General features: G+C 39.8%; 1 protein-coding gene across 5 annotated transcripts in view; it reads right to left on the reverse strand.

The window, feature by feature from the left end:
• LOC136692366 (zinc finger protein 385C-like) overlaps nt 1-22442 on the reverse strand; it is a 104921-nt gene continuing 82479 nt past the window's right edge. For 3 of the 5 annotated variants that reach the window (XM_066665703.1, XM_066665704.1, XM_066665706.1), the window contains 7 exons: nt 21619-21729; nt 14354-14546; nt 13043-13396; nt 9807-9997; nt 8865-8963; nt 7193-7282; nt 1-6062 (listed from right to left, as the gene is read on the reverse strand). In XM_066665703.1, the coding sequence (XP_066521800.1) occupies nt 5832-6062; nt 7193-7282; nt 8865-8963; nt 9807-9997; nt 13043-13396; nt 14354-14546; nt 21619-21729 (1269 nt within the window). In that variant the 3' untranslated portion in view covers nt 1-5831. The remainder of the gene's footprint in view (nt 6063-7192; nt 7283-8864; nt 8964-9806; nt 9998-13042; nt 13397-14353; nt 14547-21618; nt 21730-22442) is intronic. The other 2 variants (XR_010801937.1, XR_010801936.1) reach the window with 2 other exon arrangements.

The raw sequence follows: 22442 nt of genomic DNA on the forward strand, positions 1-22442 counted from the left end.
ACAAAATCTCTATTAATATCTTTACATTATTGCAAGGGATACTCAGAAATATCCACCAGAGACACAACAGGTGAGGTTTCAGTACAACTCAGGACTCATGAACTCGTATTCTTTAATATTCTACTGCACAATGAGGTTCAAATTTCACAGAGAAATGGAAATGGAACATGATAGCAGCTTCTTATTACAGTATACATCATGTCCTCATCTTGTATAACAGTACAGTACTGTCCAAAAATCACAGACCACCAAGCTTCGACAACTAAACTTTAGTTTTGCCTTTGCATTTATTACAGTTTCCATTCCTTTTTCCCAAGACGTCTGCGCAGATCCTTTTTCCAAGGTTTGGTTGTTGGCATTTTCTGTTTAATCCCAAACACAGTCAGTGATGTGGAAGTTTGATCTCTGATCAACTCTGGTGCGTTCTTCTGAGAACATCAGCAGTAAATATAATGTTCTTCTTGACGGCTACACAACCTTTCATTCCTCATCCTCGCTGTGTCCGCAGCTGTACATTTGTTCAGATCTGAAGAAAAGGTTGTGCTTGGTCTTCTCCTTCCTCTGAAAGATGAAGGCTTTAAATGCTATACATCTGACGCAGACGTTGGTGGTGCAACAACAGATCTTGTCGTTATCGTTCCTGTAGGTTTTTTCCAGTTTTTCATTAAGTCAGTGAAGGGTGGTCTCTGATGTTCAAACAGTACAGTGTATCTCTCAATCTGTAGTTCAGACATCTCCAGTCAAATTGCTTTATATATGAACAAATCAGATGACAGAGGGATGAGGTTCAAGGATGCAAAAATGCTAAGAAAAGGTAAAGACATTGTATTGCACATACTACGTAATACACTGTAGCCTCCTTTATTATGGCACTGTTTTTAGGCTTCATAGTGACCAAATATTCCAATAAGGTGCAATGTGACACGTTGGAAGGGAAGCCTTTCTACTTTTAGACGTATTGTTTAAAGTCTTAACTGCTTGCGGTGCTTAAAATGCTAACAACACACAATGTAATGGCACATGGTTGTCACTGACCTAAAAACCTTGTTTCTCTGAAATGGCTACTTTGCAACAGAAGGAAAAGAACATTAACTTTAGCGAATATAACAGTAACGAGAGTAATATTTTCTTTTTTTTTTAAATCATTTTACTTGTATACCCCAATATTCTCCCATCATTAGTCATCACCAATTCCACCCTGACTCCCCCAATCACACACATCGTCACTGACCTGGGAGACATGAAGCCAGCCACCGTCTCTTTTCGAACCGCTGCTAATGTAACACTGGAAACTTCAATGCACTGGAGAACAACGCCTGCTGCTGACGGACGCCACCCTAGCTAACACTACGCAAACTGTGACGAAGGGAGCCTGGGGGTCATCCCGCTCACACAGAGAGTAAAGCCGTTTCTGCACTCTTTGACTCCTGGTCTCAGAGGGCTGAGACATCACCGGGGGCTGAATCTGCAATCTCCAGATGGCGGCCAGTGCTTAGACTGCACCACTCACAAGCTCGCCAAGTCATTTTTTTTCATTGGTCCAGTAATAAAACGCTTACATTAATAACAAAGTGTAATGGCATTTATAGAAATAAAATAAAAGAATAGAAAAAATAAACAAAGGCAAAAGTTTGATATGACTTGTTTCTAAAACCATCAAAATGCACAACGGATGCAAACAAGGTGTAGTAGCTCCCCACCTCAAGTCAGAGTAAATATAAGACTTAACACATATATGGCTGTGTGCATATGTGTAAACTACACTACATGTCCAAATGTTTGTAGACAACCCTTATAATGAATTAGTGTATTCAGCTACTTTAAGGTGCACCCACTGTAGACAAAGATGTATAATTGTACAATTCCTGTATTTCCTCATTTGCAAAGCACTGATTAAAAAAACCTGACCATGCTCAGTGCAAAGCATCTAACGTAAATCCTTCCCAAAAGAGCAGAGACTTAGAGACTACAGCAAAGTGGAGATAAAATCCCTATTTCTACTGTACTGCATTGAGGTTTCCACAAACGTTTGGACATATAGTGTAGTTTTAAACTCTGTAACAGTTGTTTTAACCCAGTTACCTGTTTTATTGTCCCTGAAAATGTACTTCTCCATACGCTCCATGAGCAAGTTGTTTGTAGATGCCTCCTCTTGCCTGCTCTCAAGTTTTTTGTTCATCTTTGTTAAGATTAAGGCCTGGCTCAGGGCCCCTGATCCTTTGCCGTCGTAACTAAGGACGTCTTCTACCCTTAGCCTCCCAACAGCCACCCGCCTGGAACTGATTGTCAATGGCTGAAGAAAACAGTATCTTGGATAACAGGGTGAAAAGGAAGTAACTGAAGGTAACACACCAGCGTTTTTAGCCTGATCTGTCTCCCGCAGATACTGAATTCTGTGAGGTAACAAGAAACATGAAAAGGTTATGTGCGGTTACGTTTGAACGCTCCTGGTCAAATGGCATGGTTTGAGTTTCTAAGAGAAAATAACTAACACTGTAAACTAACAGCGCATTTTAATTCGTCGCAAACAGAAATAGTGCACTGAAGTTGCAGGTAAATATTTAAGTGTGTAGCCGGTTGAGAACGTGCTTCATTTATTCTTCAGTTAAGAGTATTTGTAAATTCATCTGTACTCTGTATAATGCCGTTTTTCTGAGTTGGGGCTGGTTTTCTAGAAGGAGGAATTTGTGGTAATTCCTTAGCAGTGTATTAATGTGGGCGGAGTTTTGCACAGGCTCCACCTCATCATCACAGGTGAACCTACAGGAAAAACAGTGCAGATAGAGACAAGGCTGAAAAGACTGCTGCTGTGAGTCAATCTACTCAAAAAAGAACGGCCAAATTTTGCTCAAAAATGACCAAATGCCATCAACAGCAGCTATTCTAAACAACTATTCTTTTCTTCACTTTTTTTTTCTCTGTAATACTGTAAAGCCCTCACTTTTAATTGCACATTTGCAAATGTAAGAACAAGTTAAAAACAGCTTTTGGCTTCCTGAAAAATCCCTTCCCTCACTTTCTGTTTCTTAGTACTACTCTACCTCTCGCTAGACCTTGTTTTTAAATAGTTTATATACAAAACAAAAAAAGCAAACAATATTTATTCATCAAGTAAAGGGATTTTGGCAACTGCCTTATGAACACTAAAATACACCTAAAGCACCTCTACTAGCTAAAAAAAGTATTAAAACACAAACAAAAACATCACATTGACTCCGTCTTAAATGGCCTGTCTTCGTTGTTGGAGGCAGGAGGTATCCATGGTCCTTCACAATACACCAGACAAGAAGAGGGGTAACATTTCATTTACAGTCCCTCAACTCTAAGTATAAAGCAGGTCCGTGTGAGGTAAAAACTATTTAATAATATTTAATAATTCTGAGTAATCGGTTCTAATGTTTGCTGTGTATCAGATGAAACCAGACTTTTAACCTAAGTTATATACTGTATTATTATTATATGTTAAATCAATGTCACCTAGTTAGCAGATAGATATAAAGGGGTATAAAATGGTGCAAAGATAGCTGAAGAATTGAGTCATTTAATGAATGTGTCTATAACCAAGACACCTTACCATTTACTTAGGGATTTTTCAGATTTGTGTTCTTTCCTATACTTCTGACATTAATGTTTACCGACTGCCCATTCATTTTAATAACTATCATTTTCTGGTCCTTATTGAGTAAATTATTTGGTAATTGGTATTTTGCTTAAAGGAACACTAGGTTAGATTTATATTATTGCTCCTGGGCTCCCCCTATAGTTGCATGTGTAATTCACTTTTTACAACATTGTCCTGAAATCAAAGGGAAGGGAGGGGGGTGGTTCCCCACCCGCCTCTAAAAGTTACATAGTGCATTCTCTGCAATGCTGAGCCCAACATAGCAAAGACAGAGACTCAAATCTCTGTATTACAGGTCAGTGAAGCATCACAATGATTTCGAAGCTGTAATTTTAAGGTAAATATACTACCTAGTGTTCCTTTAACCGAAAACTGTTCCATGGTATGTTTGCATTAAGCCCAGTTATTAACTAGAATTTCATTGAAAATTTAGATCATGATTTTTGGAACTGGCCATCAGGCTGCTCAGTAGAATTACCTTGTAGTTTAGAGTTTGTACCTCACTTGGACCTGGTTAGTACTTACAGCTTAATGAACTGTAAAAGGAAACTAAGGAATTCTTGGCAACTAATGATATGTCCTTAAAGCACCAGAGGACGGTGAGGAGAGGCTAACCAGAGCCTCAAGGAAAACTGGACACACTTTACAAAATGTTTGCCAAAATCCCATTCAACCTATCAAGAACCTGTAGCACAAAATACTTTTAGAACACATCATTTAGGTTTGATTCAATGCGAACGTCACCTACTCAGGAGGCTTGATAAATCTGTTGTGTAAGCAAGTTAACTTTAGCAAGGCAGCAATTTTTCACTTCCTTTGAACAGCTACAACAGGGGGTGTTTGTCAATAGCAAGAATGCAATAAATGGACTTGAGAAGGTTCTTGAGAAATCACCTTGCAAGAACGAGCTCATGATGGGACTTTCAAGTCATTCTCACTGGCAAGTCAGAATGTTATTTGGGGTGAGTCAAGAACAACATCGGGGTGATTAAACTGTTCTTGGTGATACGTTCTTGAATATTGGAATGTACATTTGGTGGTGGAAGATGTCTTTCTGCAAAAACATGAAAATGTATGTCCCCGTCCACATGGATCTGTTTATTTTCTGTTTGGACAGAGGTAAGCGGAAATTTTCAAAAATGCTTACGTCACACAACGTGCCTGTGTCTCGCTGAAATGCAAATACCTCCTCACCCCCCGTATGGTGAAGTACATAAGTCATTAAACTCAATGTACATGCAGCTAGCACTATATTTCAGATTCCCACATATGAATAACTATAAATGATGCCATATTAAAAATGATGCACTATTAAAATATAGATTCAGTAAGTTCATGACTTGTGTAGTACAGTACATATGTAGTATGAAGTGATTTGAGATTAAACCACCATGTTTCTCTCATGCTCCGTGGTGTTTTGGTGTCTCTCTTTAAGAGGTACTATGGCCCCCTGCTTGACTGGCATAAGAATACAACCATTTTCATGTTCGTCTGAATGGGTATGTTTTTAAAAACGGAGAGAGGAAATAAATAAAACTTTATTTTAAATAAAAATGGATCCATGTGGACGGGGCCTAAGAACATACAATAACGCACATAGAAAAACAGCTGTAGCTGTTTGCAATTTTCAGTGCACTCAAACAATCCCACAATGCACTGCAAAAAGTAGTGTTCAACCCATGTACACTAGCAGATATCAAATTACCCATAATCCACTGTGTTGTTTGGTGAAAACCCGCATGAGGTAGTGTTCGAAATCATTCACTACTCTCCTGAATTCAGTTTCCTATAATAGTGCACTAAACAGTGAATAATACAGGGAAGAGTGAATAGGGAGCCATTTTGGACACAGGGAATGTCTTGAATGAAGCTTTTGCAAACATTCTGTAAGTGACCAACTTAGCAACCGTCGCTATGAAAGGACACATTTTCGGGCGGAGCACTAATAGATCAGACGCTTTCACATGGACAAAGAGATCATAACAAATCACTCAAACCAAACTAACTGGGGTTTCTGTTGCAACAAAGCAATTGGATTTGAAATGGCTCTTATTTTATAGTGAACAGCTGGCTCTTCCTATAAAAGGTCAGGGCAGGTATCTCTCTGGCTGCATAGTTTTATTTTTAGTTATCACCTCTTCTTGAATGACCTCTTTGCTCTTCTTCACAATAAAATGAGTCTGTAACTTATAGTCTCTGGTGGGCGGGGCTAATAAGGAGAAAAAATGATTGGGGTGTGAGCTGCCCTCAGGGGTCCAGGGGCAGGTCTAAAGAGGGCAGGGCTAAGTAAAGGGGTTTGTATAATGGCGGTTGGCCCAGGAGTGTGGCGGAGGGTCAGGGGGTTGGTTGCCATGGTGCAGAGGGTCGCGGGGGTCAGCGGTGAAGGTAGAAAGCCAGCGGTCAGTGTTTTGGACAGCTCCTTCTGAAGAGCTAATTTGGTCTGAGAGAGAAAAAACAAAACACAAAGGATATAAAAAGAATCAAAGGTAAAACAACAGTTCTTTCATTTCTATTTCTATAGGCGTTAATCTAAAGCAATGAACAGTGAACATGCATCTGTAATCATGTAAAGAAAGCCGTATTTAGCTGCTCAGTTGTTCAGCATGTTCAGTAATGATGTGTACACATGCATGCGTTAATGTTAGGCATCTTTCACTGTAGCCAAAAATAACTAAATCTAAAATGAGCCTGGTTTAAGACTCTGACAGCTGGATAAATACCCAACCATTGTAGTTCAGTGGGCCCAGAATGACTCTATGAATATTATAAAACAATCTGAGAGTCTGTTTACTCATCAGTTCACACGTTTTTTCTTTTTTTTCCCATATTTTATCCCAAGGAACTTATTTCCAAATATTTACAGATTTGGCAGACTTTCTCATTCAGATTTTCTTATTCAATTTACAGTTTAAATCATGTTACAGATTCAAAATGCAGAGTCTTGCCCCAGGACACTCATAGTGGTGTACTTGGATATGGCTCTCCAGTCAGGGCTGTCTTATGGAAGACAGCAGTATTATTCACTACACTACACCAACCACACACACACTACCATGTCCATGCCAGTGCTACACAAATAATATCTGTTAAAATAAATATCATAAAATAACATACAGTCACTATCCAAAGAAAAACATGTATCACCACGTTTTGTCTATTTTTAGTTTACGTCATTGGAACACAGCAGCAGTTGTGTGAACATTTCACAATGAACGGACCAATAGAAATGCCCCAGAATTAATTGGAATAGTTTTTTTACACTGAGTTCCACTATCTACTATTTTGGAGATACATGTTTTTCTTTGGACAGCGCTGACATAAATAAATCATATAAAATGTATCATTAATTATTCAGTAATTCTTGTGAAATATTCAGTGGCTAATACAAATCGTTATGCAACCAATTAATTATTCAGTAATACTTGAAATACTTAATTATTCTGTAGCTTTAAAGTGAGAAATTCGATTTCTTGAGCTATCTGCATTGTCCACAAAAGTGACTCTAAGGCCTCCTGTCCTCATTAGACATAAGCCTTTGAAGTTTGGAGGTGATATGACCTGAAGGCTCACCTGAGATGATACTGTGGTGAGGCTGTAGGGGTGGTACACTCCCCCAAAGGCGGAGCCAGCCCCGCCTGAGAGACCTGCCATACCAGCGTTCTACAAACACACAAACAGTGGGGTGGGGTGCAGTGACATGCGAATAAGCATTGTGTGTACACTTGATATTTGGAGAGTTTGTGAAATTGAGTCGTGTTTACAGTGAGGGGGAACAATTATTCTGACGTTTCTGGTTTGTTATTTCTTTTAACAAACCCAATGTCTGGAAAAGTGGTCTGTTAATTCTCCTGAAATGTTCTTTGACCATCCGGGGTTGACAAATGCTCCCCGTGCACCAAATGTAATGTTTGTCATTGTTCTTATAAATATCTTCTAATAAAATATCAATATGGTGCAGAATAGCTTTTCAAACATTGACTGAATCTACAAAATCTGCTCTTTTGATTCCACCTTAAATCACAAGATCCACATTCGGAATGATGTGGCTTTAAAGTGGGGATGAGATGCACTTCATCTGCCTCTGACCATTAGTAATTGGTGAATGTATGTGCCTGGATACATTTTGTGGGAAACCGACCAACAGATATTCATTAGTAAAGAGATGTTTACACAAGAGATGTGAAGAATTTCTGAAATCTTTTCAGATTTAGGGCTAAATTATCTCTGTTCTCAGTGCCCTGGGTCAAATGGGGCTCATTACGGAGAGAGCTGAGACTGTTCTGAACAGTGCAATATAAAACACAGAGATAAAGTGCATTTAAAATCTAATTAAAGAAGATAGACTTAGACTCCAAAGGGATTGACATAATTCAATAATAAAGAAAAAACTGACCAGCTCGACTGCGTTGTGTAAATGTAAACAAAATTAGAATTTAATGCTGGCAACACATTCCAAAAAATTGATACAGAGGTTGATAAAATTAGAGTGAATTGTTAATAAAATTAAATGAATTATATTAAATGAAGGGGTGACGCGGTGGCGTCGTGAAGGCGTCTGACCTTTGTGTCATCAGCCAGCACAGGACAAAACCGAAACCTGTATTTCTGTACAGAGTTCTCTGGGTCCAAGCTCATCTCAGTTGTTTCAAAAGACAAAAGAGGTGAGATCAGGTGAGTTCATGTTTTAGTTTGTTTTGGGGAAAAAATGGATGTCAAATTCTCTTTGCCAAGGAGACCATGCGGATTGTTATAAGTGAAAGGTGCCAACACCTGCCATTGCATAGTGCCCATGGCATCGAAGGTACCAGTGATGTAGAGGCGTATACTGGGATTTTAAAGAGATATATGTTGCAATCAAAGCAACAAACATGACAAGGTTTTGTAGTGATTTACAGACAGAAATACAAAATTAATATTTATGAAATACAACCAAGTTGGTCAGAGACATTTTTGCATTTTTTTGTGATTTGTTCAGTTAAACATTCAAGAGAATAAACAAAACAGAGATTCTTGGCATTTGTACATTCTCTGGAGGGAGGACAGAAATCTCAAATGGCAAACTACTGTATGGTCCAAAGGAATGACTATAAATGTTTCACAATGCCTGACATATGAACTAAACAAACAAGAACTACACTAATCAAATCAAAACTAAGTCATAAGATTTATAGTGACGTTACTGACCATGAGCTGATTTAGAAACTAGATTTTGTCAAATCTGTGTGTGTATGTGGTGACTCACCGCTAGCACTGAGTTGGCTGAGCTCTTGTTGTATGGGCTGAACTTTGGTTTGGGGGGTTTTCCTGCCAGTCTGTCTTTATGTCTCCGGCTGCTCATATGCTGCAGTGAGGATGAACTAGGTCAGACAGCATTCTTTAACGTTTATATAAGCACAGTGTGTAACATTTTCTATGCAAACGCTTGAAATGGACTTATCACATCCTCTCCAGGGAACATAATTATTGTTATTGTAACGTTTTGTTTAAATAAATATAAAAGGTGGCCGGTGCCAAATGAAGACGTACACTGCAGAGGATGTGTGAAGTTAATTTTCACTTGAGAAAAGTCAATAAAACATGCAATTTAAGCAAGGATGTCTTTTTAATATACACATAAATTATATATATATAGTGTGGGCCATTTATATGAATACACCTTAATAAGCACACCATTGTTTTTCTTGTGAAATTCCATTTTGGATCCAACTTTTGTTTTTTCAAATGGGAAGAGGGTCATGTGACACATCAAACTTATTGGGCCAACTTCAAAATGGCCGCCATGTTGTTATATATATATATATATATATATATATATATATATATATATATATATATATATATAAATGGCTCACCCTATATATATAAATATATATATATATAGCCACACACATACACAAACACGAGACATTAACATTTTGGTCGAAACATTTTCAAAACCTCTAGATTTAGCTTGTTTTGTTCAACCAAACAAACAGCATCTTATTTACAAATGGGCTGTGTGTTAAGAGGACATGGCATAATACGCTAATATGCCATGTCCTAAGCTTCAAACAAACAAGACTACAATAAAACTTGACTTCCCTCCTTTAATCATGCATCTTTAATGTGCTCCGTCAAGTTTCTCCCATACCTCTAAAAGTACCGAACAAGCTTGGAGTTGCTAAAGTTCGTTTAGCAAACTGACCTGTTTGAGCTGAGTTTCTGAGTTGACAGCTATATCGCACACATCGCAGTGATACGATTGGCTGCTGGAGGTGGTACTGTTCTTGTTGCCATGGCGCTTGGGACGGGGATTCATGCGGGAGGAGACCACCTTCCCTCCCCGTCGCCGAGGCTGCACACACTGACCCTCCAACATCAGCTTGTGCTTAGAGCCTGTAACCATGACAACATCAATCAGACCAATCACACACTCGTCGGTGGCATGACAAACGGCACACAGTCTCAAGCAGAGAGGGGGTGAAAGACAAAAGCAGGAGGATGGTAGGGCCACCCACCACGCCCTGGGGTGACCGCATTCCTCTGTTGCCCCAGAAAGACAGTTTACAGCACAGCTTTTAGCCAATGTCTTTCTTCATGAAGAACCATAACTAACACTTTTCAGTTTGTCCCTCGATGAACACTTGCTGTAGTGCACTATGTCAATTTTAATAATTGTTTATTAAAATCTGCAGATGTGTATTATATATAGAAGTAGGCACATAGAAAATCCATTAAACGTCATTTGAATTTTGCTTATGACTTTGTATGATCAAAAATAAAATAATAGTTTTAGCTAATTCTTGCTGCACAGACTGAATGCTAACGCTGAGGGTTTTAACTTTTTAATAATATTTTATATGAAAACTACACTGTTTATATTACTTATTTACCTCTGTCCACTGTTCTTTTTCTGTTGGTGGTCTGTGCTGTGTGCATTGCCAAATAAAAAAAACAGTATAACAGATATTAGTATTGTTAGTGAACAGAAGTGAGCTGGGATACTCCATACATTTATGCAACTTAACCACTGCTTCATAAAAACAAAAATAAACAGTGTTTGTATAAATATTAGGACTGGACAATAATTCAATATCAATATATATCACAATATAAACAGTTTCAATAACAATGATATTTTTAATATTTCTGTATACATTATTTACAGTATCTGCCCTCAATTTTAAAATTAGTTTAAAAATACTAATATTGACAAAGCCAAGTGGTTGTTGTTTGATGGTGATATCATGTTGCTTTCAGTTCTTGGCAGGCTTTCTGTGGCTATTTTATTGTTGTTCATGTTGATATCATAATTATATCGTATTGACCAAGATAAAGAAACATTGTGATATAATTTTCAGCCGTATCGTCCAGCTCTGACATTCCTACAGAGTACAATCCTTATTTTAAAAATCTATCCAGTATTTAAGTCGACAAGACTGCCACGACGTACACTAACACATCAGCTCATATGAAGCGGCAACATTCTGCACTTGTCCCTAAATAATTAAAACTTTTTTTTAGACTGACACTCGTTTTTGAACGCTCAGACATTTTTGCCTTTGGGTCGTGAAATTTTGTGAATTTAGTCTGTTACGGACACTAAAAGGTCATTCCTTTTTTATATTATATTTATTTATTTTCCGGTGTTAGTTACAATAAAATATAAGTCGTTAACCCTTCAGATCCTGATATTATTGTCCCACTGATACATCAGCAGGGCTCTAAAACTTAATGGCAATTACAAAAAACAAAAAAAACAAACAAAAAAACACTTGGTCTCAAACTATTGCTGCTGTCCACTGGATGAATTGAGCCTATATAGAATTAGACTGCTCACTGAGTGGAGACTTTGTAAAAGCCCGACCAGACTGTCTTGTCAGGCACAACAAATAGGCTCATCTTCTGCGAATGTAATAGACATCTTCTTGCCTCAAGCTTCCATAGCATATCACTGCTTTGTCAGCATGAATAGAGACTTGCAATAAAGTAATTAGTCACTGCTGTCTGACTGAAGCATGTTCCATGTTGTTGTCTGTTTTCTTGTGCTTTTTAAGCCACTGTAGGCTTCATTACACTGTGAAGAAACAATACATTATGAACCAAAAATAGAACATTGTTAAGTCATTCTTTTTTTGGCCCTAATGTCCACATTACTCATTCTTTTGGTATTACTCATGTATGTTACGTATTGCATCCTCTGTGACCCCAAATAAACTGTGGCTCTCCTCCTTGGAGATTTCAAGGAATGTGATTACATTTGTCTACCACTAGGGGTGGCTGTAAATGCATGGTTATGCATACTATATGTAGCAATGAGCCAAAAGTGCTGTGCGCATGTTTTATAACTGATATTTTCCTTTTGTTAAGGACTAAAATGTCCTCAATCATTATTTTACAAATAGTCAAATGCCAAAACTTGCCTCCACAACCATGCGTCATGTTTCAGCAGAGTTAGGACTGAATATCAGTTTACTCAAATGCAAAAAGTGTACAATCTTCAGGACTAGAGTTAAAGGAACACGAGGCAAGATTTGGTGGTTCTGCTCATAGGCTCCCCCTACAGTTGCAGAGTGTAATTCACTTTTACAGCACTGTCCTCAAGCAGGAGGAGGAGGGAGATGGGTGATTTTCTACACTCCCCCAAACTTTACATAGTGCACTTTCTGCAGTGCTGAGTCCAGAGTAGCAAAGACAGAAGCTCTATTCTTCCTCAGTGAAGCATTGAAATGATTTTTGAAGCAGTAATTTAAAGGTAACACTACCTAATGTTGCTTTAAGGGCTAAAGACGTTGCTGAATTGATCACATAAACAACCTTTTGTTACAAGCAACTTAGGGGCCATATAAAAAGAATGGGGTAAGTTGAGAAGATACCATCACTAACCATGCTACTAGTCCTGATGCTAACACTTCATGATGTTTCCTATTGAGAGGATACCTACTACTTTATTAAAATTCATTGCAGCTACATTTGTTGCTGCTTTTATGGAAACCATTCAAACTTTCCTCCTAATTTGAACGGTCAAAACCAGATAATCAGGATCAAGTGCAGAGATCCAGCACTACTTATGGAGATGAAACTGGGGTGTTTTTGATCACAGAGCAAGCGTGGTCAGGTGCAAACACACGGCAGATGAAGGCGTGTCCACATTCTGATGGTTTGGATGAATAATAATGAGGCTGAGATAAGTTGGGTAATGTGGCAGACCCCAAGTCCCTGAGATATGGAAGATTAACAATGACTAGAGATGGCAGAAAACCATTTTTCCGATATTGAAAGCTTAAATATCAGCTTTTCCCCATTACAATATGCTTTTTGTTCTGTTACAACCAACTAAATGATTTCTGGAGTTGGTCCGGATATCTGACAATGGGCATCGGATCTGTGCCATCTCAAATAATCAGGCAAAACTGACAGCGCTCCAAAAGTATCCCTTACCGCTATAATGAGCGTCCAGTTGTGAGCTGGAATTGACGGTGACTTTGCAGACGGGACAGTGGAGATTGTGTTTGGAGTTTTTTCGGCCCTCTTTGCTTGGTTCCGCTCCAGGCTCCGGCTCCTTGTCTCCACTAGACTGGTCTGAAGGCTCTGAATCTGAGCCCAGGGGGACAGGGGCGTCTGGGGCACCTTCACAGGAGCTTCCTGATTGCTGGGAATTGGGAGAAATGTGAGGAGACTGAAGAGGCGCTGTGTCCATGGAGGAGGAGTCGGAAATGGGAGTGAGCATCACTGAGCTGCTCTGAGCATGAGCTTCCTCAAGCTTCAGCTGTGCAGCCTGGGACTCACATGGAACTGTTCCGTAAACAATGACAACAACAAAAAAAGAGTTTAATTGAAGCACATTAAATGAGATAAATGTTTAAAACTGCTCTCACTGTAATGAAAGTTTCATTTTGTTTTGTTGCAGCGCTGCTCTGTGATTGGCTCATGATTGCACACAATACAACTTACTCTAAAGTACTAAAGTACTCTAAAATACTACAGTAGTTTTGAGATTCCTATACTTCAATTTTAGTGATTTGGCAGTAATGTGGCTGTCTTGAATAACATCTTTAGAGCTCCAGAGCTTTGGCAGTGATATGCTTGGCTTGGAATATTCGAAGCTTCGCCCCCTGGTCGGGGAGAGTCGTTTAGAACATCATCTGCGTTAAAATCCCAATCTCCAGAGCACTGCAGCTCACAGTGTAGCTTTGCTTTGCTCGCTAGCCTCTCTTAAGGGCTTTGTGGAGGTGGTGGAGGCAGCATCACCACACTTAAGGTTTTAAGTAGTTGAGCTTTGTAATGAGAAGAAAGGTATTGTTAAAGTGTTTTAGTTTCATGTGTATTAGGATGGTCATGTTAAGGAGCCCAAATAAAGGTGGACTAGGGGGTTCACGGTAGGACTGTCCAGTGAAGACTCCTTCTTAGTAACAAAGGTCACACGAATGGAACAGTCTAAAGGCTGATTTATACTTCTGCGTTGATTCAACAAAGTGCTTACGCCGACAAATATGCTATTTAATCAATTATTTTACACTTATAATAAACAATAAACAAACTCTTTTCTTGAGCGCTGGCTGCAGTTCTAGGCTGAACGAAGGGTCCTTCACATTGGAACAGACTTAACGTTTTTAAATCTCCAGCTACCACCGCCCAAACATCTGATTACAATAAAATGGTATAACTATCACCAGCGAATCCCTGTGACATCATATTATGTCTCATATTACGTAATATATGTATCACACATATACACACACACACACACACCTGTCTTGTCCGACACACTGCTGTCCATCAGAGCTTGGAGATGTCCTCTCTTCCCTTCTTCCCTTTCTCTCTCTTTCTTTCTCTCTCTGTCTTTCTCTCTTCCCTGGCTCCTCCCTGGTTTGTTCTTCAGGTTGTCGATGGCTTTGAGTTTACGTGTGTGTTTATGGCCTTTATAATGAGCTTCGGCTTGGTTCTGTCAAAACACAGAAAAGAAGGAAATCACAGCAGAATGTTGTTTATTTCAACGGGAGGCAGCTGCTGCTACAAACACAGACTCATTACAGATTTGCAATTAAAAGACTAGATTCCCATTAATTTTCGGGTGTTAGCCCGCTACTTATGAGATGCTACTGGATTTCTGGAGCCTTCAGCCAAAGAAAGTAGAAGAAATACACAACAAACAGACATGTTCTCTATAGAAAACACACTTTAGTATGTTTTAAAACATATACTCATTTCCTGAATATATTTATATTATTACATTATTTTCTGTATAAAATATATATTAGCACTGTAATCTGACAGTAGCCGACTCACAGCTGTACACCAACGTACAGGGCGTCAAAAGTAGGGAAACACCCATATATAATGAAATGTTTTAGCAGACAGTGATCTAAATTTAGACACAACCTTCGGGTAGGGGGTTGGGGGGGGAGCTGGGTGCTACATTTTCTCATGATGTTGCACATTTTAGCAAATCGTGTCCAACATGGCAACAGCAGCTAAAAACCAGCACACGTGGGCGAGACATTCATCAATTCAACTGAGGGAGAAACTCTAAATGCAGAGGATGAGCTATGTGCATCTTAAGAAAAGCACACACTCCTCCACTGCAATTTAGTTGTCTAAAATCTGACATACAGTGTGTGTGAATGTGTGCAAGTGTGTATGTGTGAAGCATTCTCAGGCCTTAAAAGACTGCCGCGCTGCTGTGATAAAAGTGCCATTAAATGGACAATACAGCCCCCGCAGAGCTTCAAACCACAGGAACACAACACACACACACACACACACACACACACACACACACACACACACACACAGCAGACAAAAATCGGAGAAACTGGCACACATTTACACGCAAGGACACATGTATAATCACATTCGGAAACATGGTCGATATCAAAGCATTCTGGTATTATAACAGCTGCAACAGCAGTTATTTATAAATTAAACACAACAAAAGCAGTGCATTTAAAGATTATTATGATATTAAATGATAACATCATTCTACCTGGAAAAAATACATATCTACAATATTTTCCAGTTCCTAGATGTCTTTTATCATTAATACATTCTGTTAAATTTATGGCCACAGACTGTTCAGCTGTACACCCAGATTTTATAATCTCCAAAGAAACGTATATAGCAAAATAGGGTGTTTTAGAGCAGCTACAAATGAGCCTAGGGTCACAAGATCAATAGCATGCATCAGCAAGTAGGGATAGTAGTTGGAGTAAGTAGTTGGAGTGGTGTTTGTGATCTAGAGACGTCCATCACTTTGTCTGAACTGTTAACTCCTAAGCTTGGGTGGGAATAGATATAAATAGCAGTAATTCCTAATCTGTTAATGTAAAATTTTGGTTACACCCCTTAAAGGAACACTAGGTAATATTTTGATTCATTGGGAAAATAGAGCCTCTGTTTTTGGCTACTCTGGGCTCAGCACTACAGAAACTGTGCTATGTACATTTTGGAAGAGTGTAAGAAATCAACCCCCCCTCCTCCACTTCTTTCCCGTGATTTCAGGACATTGCTGTAAAAATGAATTACACTCTGTAACTGTAGGGGGAGCCCAGGAGCCAAAATAACAATTCTTACCTAGTGTTCCTATAAATTAAAGCTGAAAGTCAATCAAATACGATATTATTCAAAATAACCCCTGACCAAAACACAGATACATCACTTTATCAGTGGTCTGTGTAGGATTTTGAAAAGGAAGCGTGTGAATAAGTGTGTGTTTACGCCCAATGCAACACAAATATTATTCATACAAGCACAAATGACCTGCCATGGCGGTTTAAAGGCTACGTGTCCTGTGTGTGTACGTTTGCATGAACATGTGCCCTACCACATGTTTATGAGTGTGTGTGTGTGTGTGTGTGTTTATAATCACTTCTGATTATGCACACATTCTTTCCAACACATTCCACTTGGATGGACAACCCTTGGGTGCTCGGAGCATCCGTGTGTGTGTGTTGAGGAGGAGGGAATAGGCACAACATACACACACATATAAAACACTCCATGTCACATCACATCAGCCCCCGGCGGCGCTTGGACCCCTAGCGTTGCTGTGTGACAGTGATGGGAACCGAGGTTTTCGCCCTTAAGGCCGTCGCAAGAAGACGGGCATTGGGCGTGTAAAACATGCTCACACACACAAACTTGTTTTTATACCATGTCAGGACAGAGGTCATTTATACACAACATGGCCGAAAGTCTGTGGACACCTGCTTGCCTTGTACTTCTTCTAAACAAAGTCTAAAGGCTATTGACAGACCATTGCCGCCGCTTCACTGCAGTTACACCTTCTTAGTGTTACGTCACTTAGTGTTAAGTCAACAATTAGTGTTGACGTCAGAACATCACTGTGAGGATTTGATGTATTCAGTCACAAAAACATTAGTGAGACCGAAAGCCGATCTAACTGGTCTCAAAGGAAGTGAATGGAGCTCCATCACTCCACAGCGCACAGTTCCACTGTTCCACAGCCCAGGGCTAATCGTCAGAGGGTGCCATTCTACAAACATTTGGACATAGAACAGCTCTCCTCTGTGTAGTGCCTACAAACTCTGCTCTCTTGAAAATCTTGAAAATGTACACACACACACACACACACACACACACACACACATTCACCAGGCTGGAAAATCAGACTCCACAAATAGTCATTTTTTAATGTCAGGCAATTAGTGACTCATCATGCCATATCTCTCCTCCTTTTTGGCTGCATCTGCTGTCAATCTAAACTTCTGAACCAGTCAGAGGGAACTCATTGGTCTGAGTGCAGAGGCTGGAAGCACAGGGAAACACGCATTCTTTAAAACCACTGGTCTGGGTTCAAACCCTCATTATTTCAGTTTAGTGAAGGAAAAATAATCATTTAATGCTTACACGCTGGACTTGGCACTCTGCCCTATTTTCAGCCTGGAACTGACCAACAAACAAACGCTGACAGTAAATGAGAAGATGGCTCGATTTGTCTCAGGCAAAGTGTGTATAAATGGCACAGAGTGTAAAAACTTTCAAAGCATGCACTGTTCATTGAAAACGTCTCAATACACGGAAACCAAGGACACACCCAAATAAGTTTTTTATAACTGTTAGCTTCCAAAGCACTTGCTGCATTCTCACCACAGCTGGAAAGTGTTGGCTGATGCAACAAAACTGACTCTTCGAGTTCTCCTCCAAGCATGTAGAGGATGAAAATATGCAGTGGAGCTTCACAGAGGCTTTCACCCTCTGGAGCACTGTGTGATCACAGGAGACTTAACTAATGGGGGGTAATTTGCCCTGAAGCAAAGAAGTATATGTAATCTTATTAAAGTTGATGTAATCAAATGACATTTATTAAAAAGCTATTTAATGTGACTTTCTACGTGACTGACTCAGGCAACGTCTAAAATTCATGCCTTAATTAAAAATAAACATGTGGTGCCATTTGATACAGAGAGATCATAAAGGCTTTGCTTCGAATATGTGCTACTGGTTTTTAACCCACACTCACAACACTCTGTTATGCACACACACACACACACACACACACAAAGAAAATGCCTATATACACTAGTGCAATCCACCTAAAATATATTCATGAAAATGTACGCTTATATTCAATGTTTTCAGGGTGGATTTTAAATAATCTGAGGAAAAATAGTGGCATTTAACTATTATTCTGTGAATTAATAATGCTTTTAATGAACTGGATTATTCGGAAAATGAATCAAAAGATTTCTTTTCCTATTATATGTAATTGTGTTGACTGAAACTGGAAATTCTGCAGATTTTTGAAACAAGAAAATTCAACACAATTTATCTGTGTATGATGTCTTTCTTAGTGTGTATATATGTGTGTGTACTTATTGTGTGTGTGTGTGTGTAAGTATGAGGCAATGCCATGGTAGATTCAGCAAGTTCAAAACTCCTGGTGATAGATTCAAGGTCATTCCTCATTCTGGAAGATTCTGAACTCTCAAAGAATCCGGCAGAATGTTCAGAACCATCAAATAAAGTTTTGTGGGTTGTCAGTTATTAAATCACTGGATTAAATAAGATTCTAAACAAGATTCTGGGGTTTCAAAACTTCAGGTAAAAATGTAGGTCAAAGTCATCACATTTTGTTGTTGCCAGGATGTAATCATTCATTCATTCATTATCTGTAACCCTTATCCAGTTCAGGGTCGAGGTGGGTCCAGAGCCTACCTGGAATCATTGGGCGCAAGGCGGGAACACACCCTGGAGTGGGCGCCAGTCCTTCACAGGGCAACACACACACACACATTCACTCACACCTACGGACAATTTGGAGTCGCCAATCCACCTACCAACGTGTGTTTTTGGACTGTGGGAGGAAACCGGAGCACCCGGAGGAAACCCACACGGACACGGGGAGAACACCAACACCTCACAGACAGTCACCCGGAGCAGGAATCGAACCCAACTGGAGCTGTGTGACTGCGACACTACCTGCTGCGCCACCGTGCCGCCCCAGAATGTAATCATCGAATATAAAAAACAACAAATAATAAAACAATAAGGATGGGCAACCTATGAACTGGCACCGAAGACCCCTCCCCCCTGCATCAAGGATTCTAGAAGAACAACCAGGGCCATCAAACCCAGCAAAACAACGCAGCCCAGCGATAAAGAGAACGTACATTTAACGACTTTCAGACATCCATTCAGACACGTAAACTTCAGCCAGAATGATATTCTTTATTTAGTGTTTTCATGACGACGTTTGTGGTCGTGTACAAGACGCACCGTTTGGATAAAGAAAACCTTTTATTTACATCACGGCAAACTAACCCAGTAATGAGGTCTTTGAGGTCTGTGGTCCGTCCATGCTCAGTGGGATGACACTGGATGTTTTCCCCAGAGCTGTGGACATCATTAACTGCAATGTTCCTCTTTCTAAGGCTGTGTCCTGTTGCGTTGTAATGCTCCGTACAATAATTACCATTAATGTGTAACTCTATTACTGTAAAACGATTCCTTTAGTTAATATGTATTCTTCACTATTACATATTTGTTTTAAGCCTCGTGTACTCGTCGGTCTGTTTAGTGGGTTCCGTACAACAGGACACTCACCAAGGCCGATTCCTTTTAAGTGCATCATACCAGAAATAAACCTGATTTTGACTGTGATAACCGGCTGCACTTTCACTGCAGGCTGTTTACAGTTCTTCACTAAAGCTGCGGGGAAAGGGAGAGGGGAGGATGTGAGGACAAAAATGGAGGAAAGAATAGAGACAGAGCGATAAGGCGTTCCGAGTGGGAAAGAGGACACTGATTGGCTGAGAGGGAGCGGAACGCGCACTTTGTGCAGACTCAAAACAGCAAAGGAAAGACGCTTTAATTAGCTTAACTGAGAGGAACAATTTACAGAGCAATTGAGAATCTGCAGTCAGTCAGGCTCTGTTTTCTTTCTTTTTCTGTGTGTGTATGTGTGTTAAATTGGGTTTGGGATTTAAGAAACCTACAGGGAGCAAAGAAATAACTGTAGAAAAGCAATGCAACACAGAGATATCAAAGAGAGACAGAAAAAGGAAGCACTTAGAAAAAAAAAAAAATATATATATATATATATATATGTATAGAGAGAGAGAGAGAGAGAGAGAGAGAGATCTGCTTCAGGATTATCTGCTGGTTGCTGATAACAGCAGGGAACATAACACACTTTTAGGGTGAAATAGGGTGAACACTTCAAAACACAAGTCACCTCAAAAACCCTCATACACAATGTTTAAGAGAGAAAGAGAGAAGGAAAAGAGGATGTTAGAGATAGAGAGAGAGAAAGAAGAGTGTTCTAGAGAGAGAGAGAGAGTGAGTGACAGAGACAGAGAGAGAAAGAAAAGAAGAAAAGAGTGTGTTATAGAGAGAGAGTGACAGAGAGAAGGAAAAGGGTGTTATAGTGAGAGAGAGAGAGAGAGAGAGAGAGAGAGTGACAGAGAGACACAGAGAGAAAGTAAAGAAGTAAAGAATATGATAGAGAGAGAGTGAGAGAGAGAAAGAGCGACAGAGAGAGAGAAAAGAGGGTGTTATATAGAGAGAGTGACAGAGTGACAGAGAGAAGGAAAAGGGTGTTATAGAGAAAGAGAGAGAGAGAGAGTGACAAAGAGAAAAAACATTGGGGTCTTTGGGCCCAATTCTAGTCCAAAATGACTAATGCCAGGATCACAACATGAATTTAGCCCGTTTTTGTCAGCATTTCCAGCTTCTGAACCGAATAAGAGCATCGGGGACGAGTAACGGATGTGGGGTGTGACACAATCAAAGATCAGCGATGTGTCTGTGACGACACCCCGGGGAAAATCTAGCATGTTAGACTTTTTTGGATCTTTTCTCCTAATCTCAAATATCCTACGGCATGTTCTTTGCCGATGACCAATAATAGGATCAAGCGCTATCTGGCGCACATATATAAACGTGGAGCAGAGGCAGAGGGAGGCTGCTGCTGCAGCCCAAAAAACAAAACTGAGGAAGCGCTCTTAACAATTTAACATTTTGTGTTTTCATTAATTCATTCATTCATTTACTCATCGTCGGTAAGAGCTTCTCCAATTCAGGGTCACGGTGGGTCCGGAGCCTCCCCGGAATCACTGGGCGCAGAGTGAGAACACACCCTGGAGTGGGTGCCAGTCCTTCGCAGGTTGATACACACTCAGACATTCACTCACACCTACGGACACTTTTGAGTCGCCAATCCACCTGTGTTTTTAGACCGTGGGAGTTTTCCCCGACTAACCTTCAGTGAGAAATGATAGTAGTGCAATTAGATCTATTCACTTCATGTCCTGATTTGAATGGTATTTGAAAAGCCACTGTTTTAATCACTTCATGCTGCTGGTGAAGGCACGTTTCCTCCAGCTCCACTGCATTATATCAGACTAATGTTAACACAATGTCACTGGAGCGCAATGAACTTGGAGGAGTGTACTCCAAGTGCCCAACTTAGTTATCATCGCCACAGATGCCTGCACTAGAGTTGTGTTGAGTGATGGAAGAGATAGAAAGAGAGAGAGAGAGATTTTCTCACTGACTGTAGAGTTAAAGCGGAGGTGACAGATGTTACAGGAGATGATCTGTTTCTTTTTGATTGGATGCGGTAGGCCGAACGTGTGGCTGATCACTGCCTTCTGAACCGGATCCATCTACAGAGAGGAAGCACACACACACACACACACACATACAACACGGAACAGAACAGTTTTCATTCAGATTCAAAATAAACATTTACCAATGCAATTATATCACCTCCCCTAAGGACTAGCTGACTAACAGGGATATAATTTAACATACATTTGTCTTATAATTTATGAAGAAAAATAACATTTTATATTAATAATTTATGTGCTTTTCAAAACTGATGTTGTCACAAAAAAAGATTTATAGAAATATAATTGCAATTTTTTGTGCAAGCGCTTAATGAATTATTATCAGAACTGATGTTGCGCTACAGAGAGCCCAGTGTGACCTCTAGGACAGAGCCATCCACCCTTATCTGTTTAGTGCACTGCTCAAATCAAGTAAATAATCATCCACCAAACGTATTCTCAACATTTTCCTCACGTAGACAAACAGCTACTAGCGGCTCAGCGGTTCACTAACGGTTTTCGACAGGGTGTTGTGCCGCAGCTGTGAGGGGGAAAGCGGGGGTCATTTCTCCCCTGAAGAGATATATTCAGGTTACATAACGCTTCCTAGTCGGCCACATTTCATCGCTGACGGCCACAACTAACAAGTGATAGAGTGAAAAAGGTTAGTGAACTATATATAAACCAATACGCTTTTAGAGAAAAAGCACATTAGAAAAACGCTTGAACGGAATGCTGCAAAATAAGCATTAAATAAATGTAAAGTGTTA

Source organism: Hoplias malabaricus, chromosome 3 (genome assembly GCF_029633855.1).
Source record: "Hoplias malabaricus isolate fHopMal1 chromosome 3, fHopMal1.hap1, whole genome shotgun sequence".
In the NCBI taxonomy this organism is placed as follows: domain Eukaryota; kingdom Metazoa; phylum Chordata; class Actinopteri; order Characiformes; family Erythrinidae; genus Hoplias; species Hoplias malabaricus.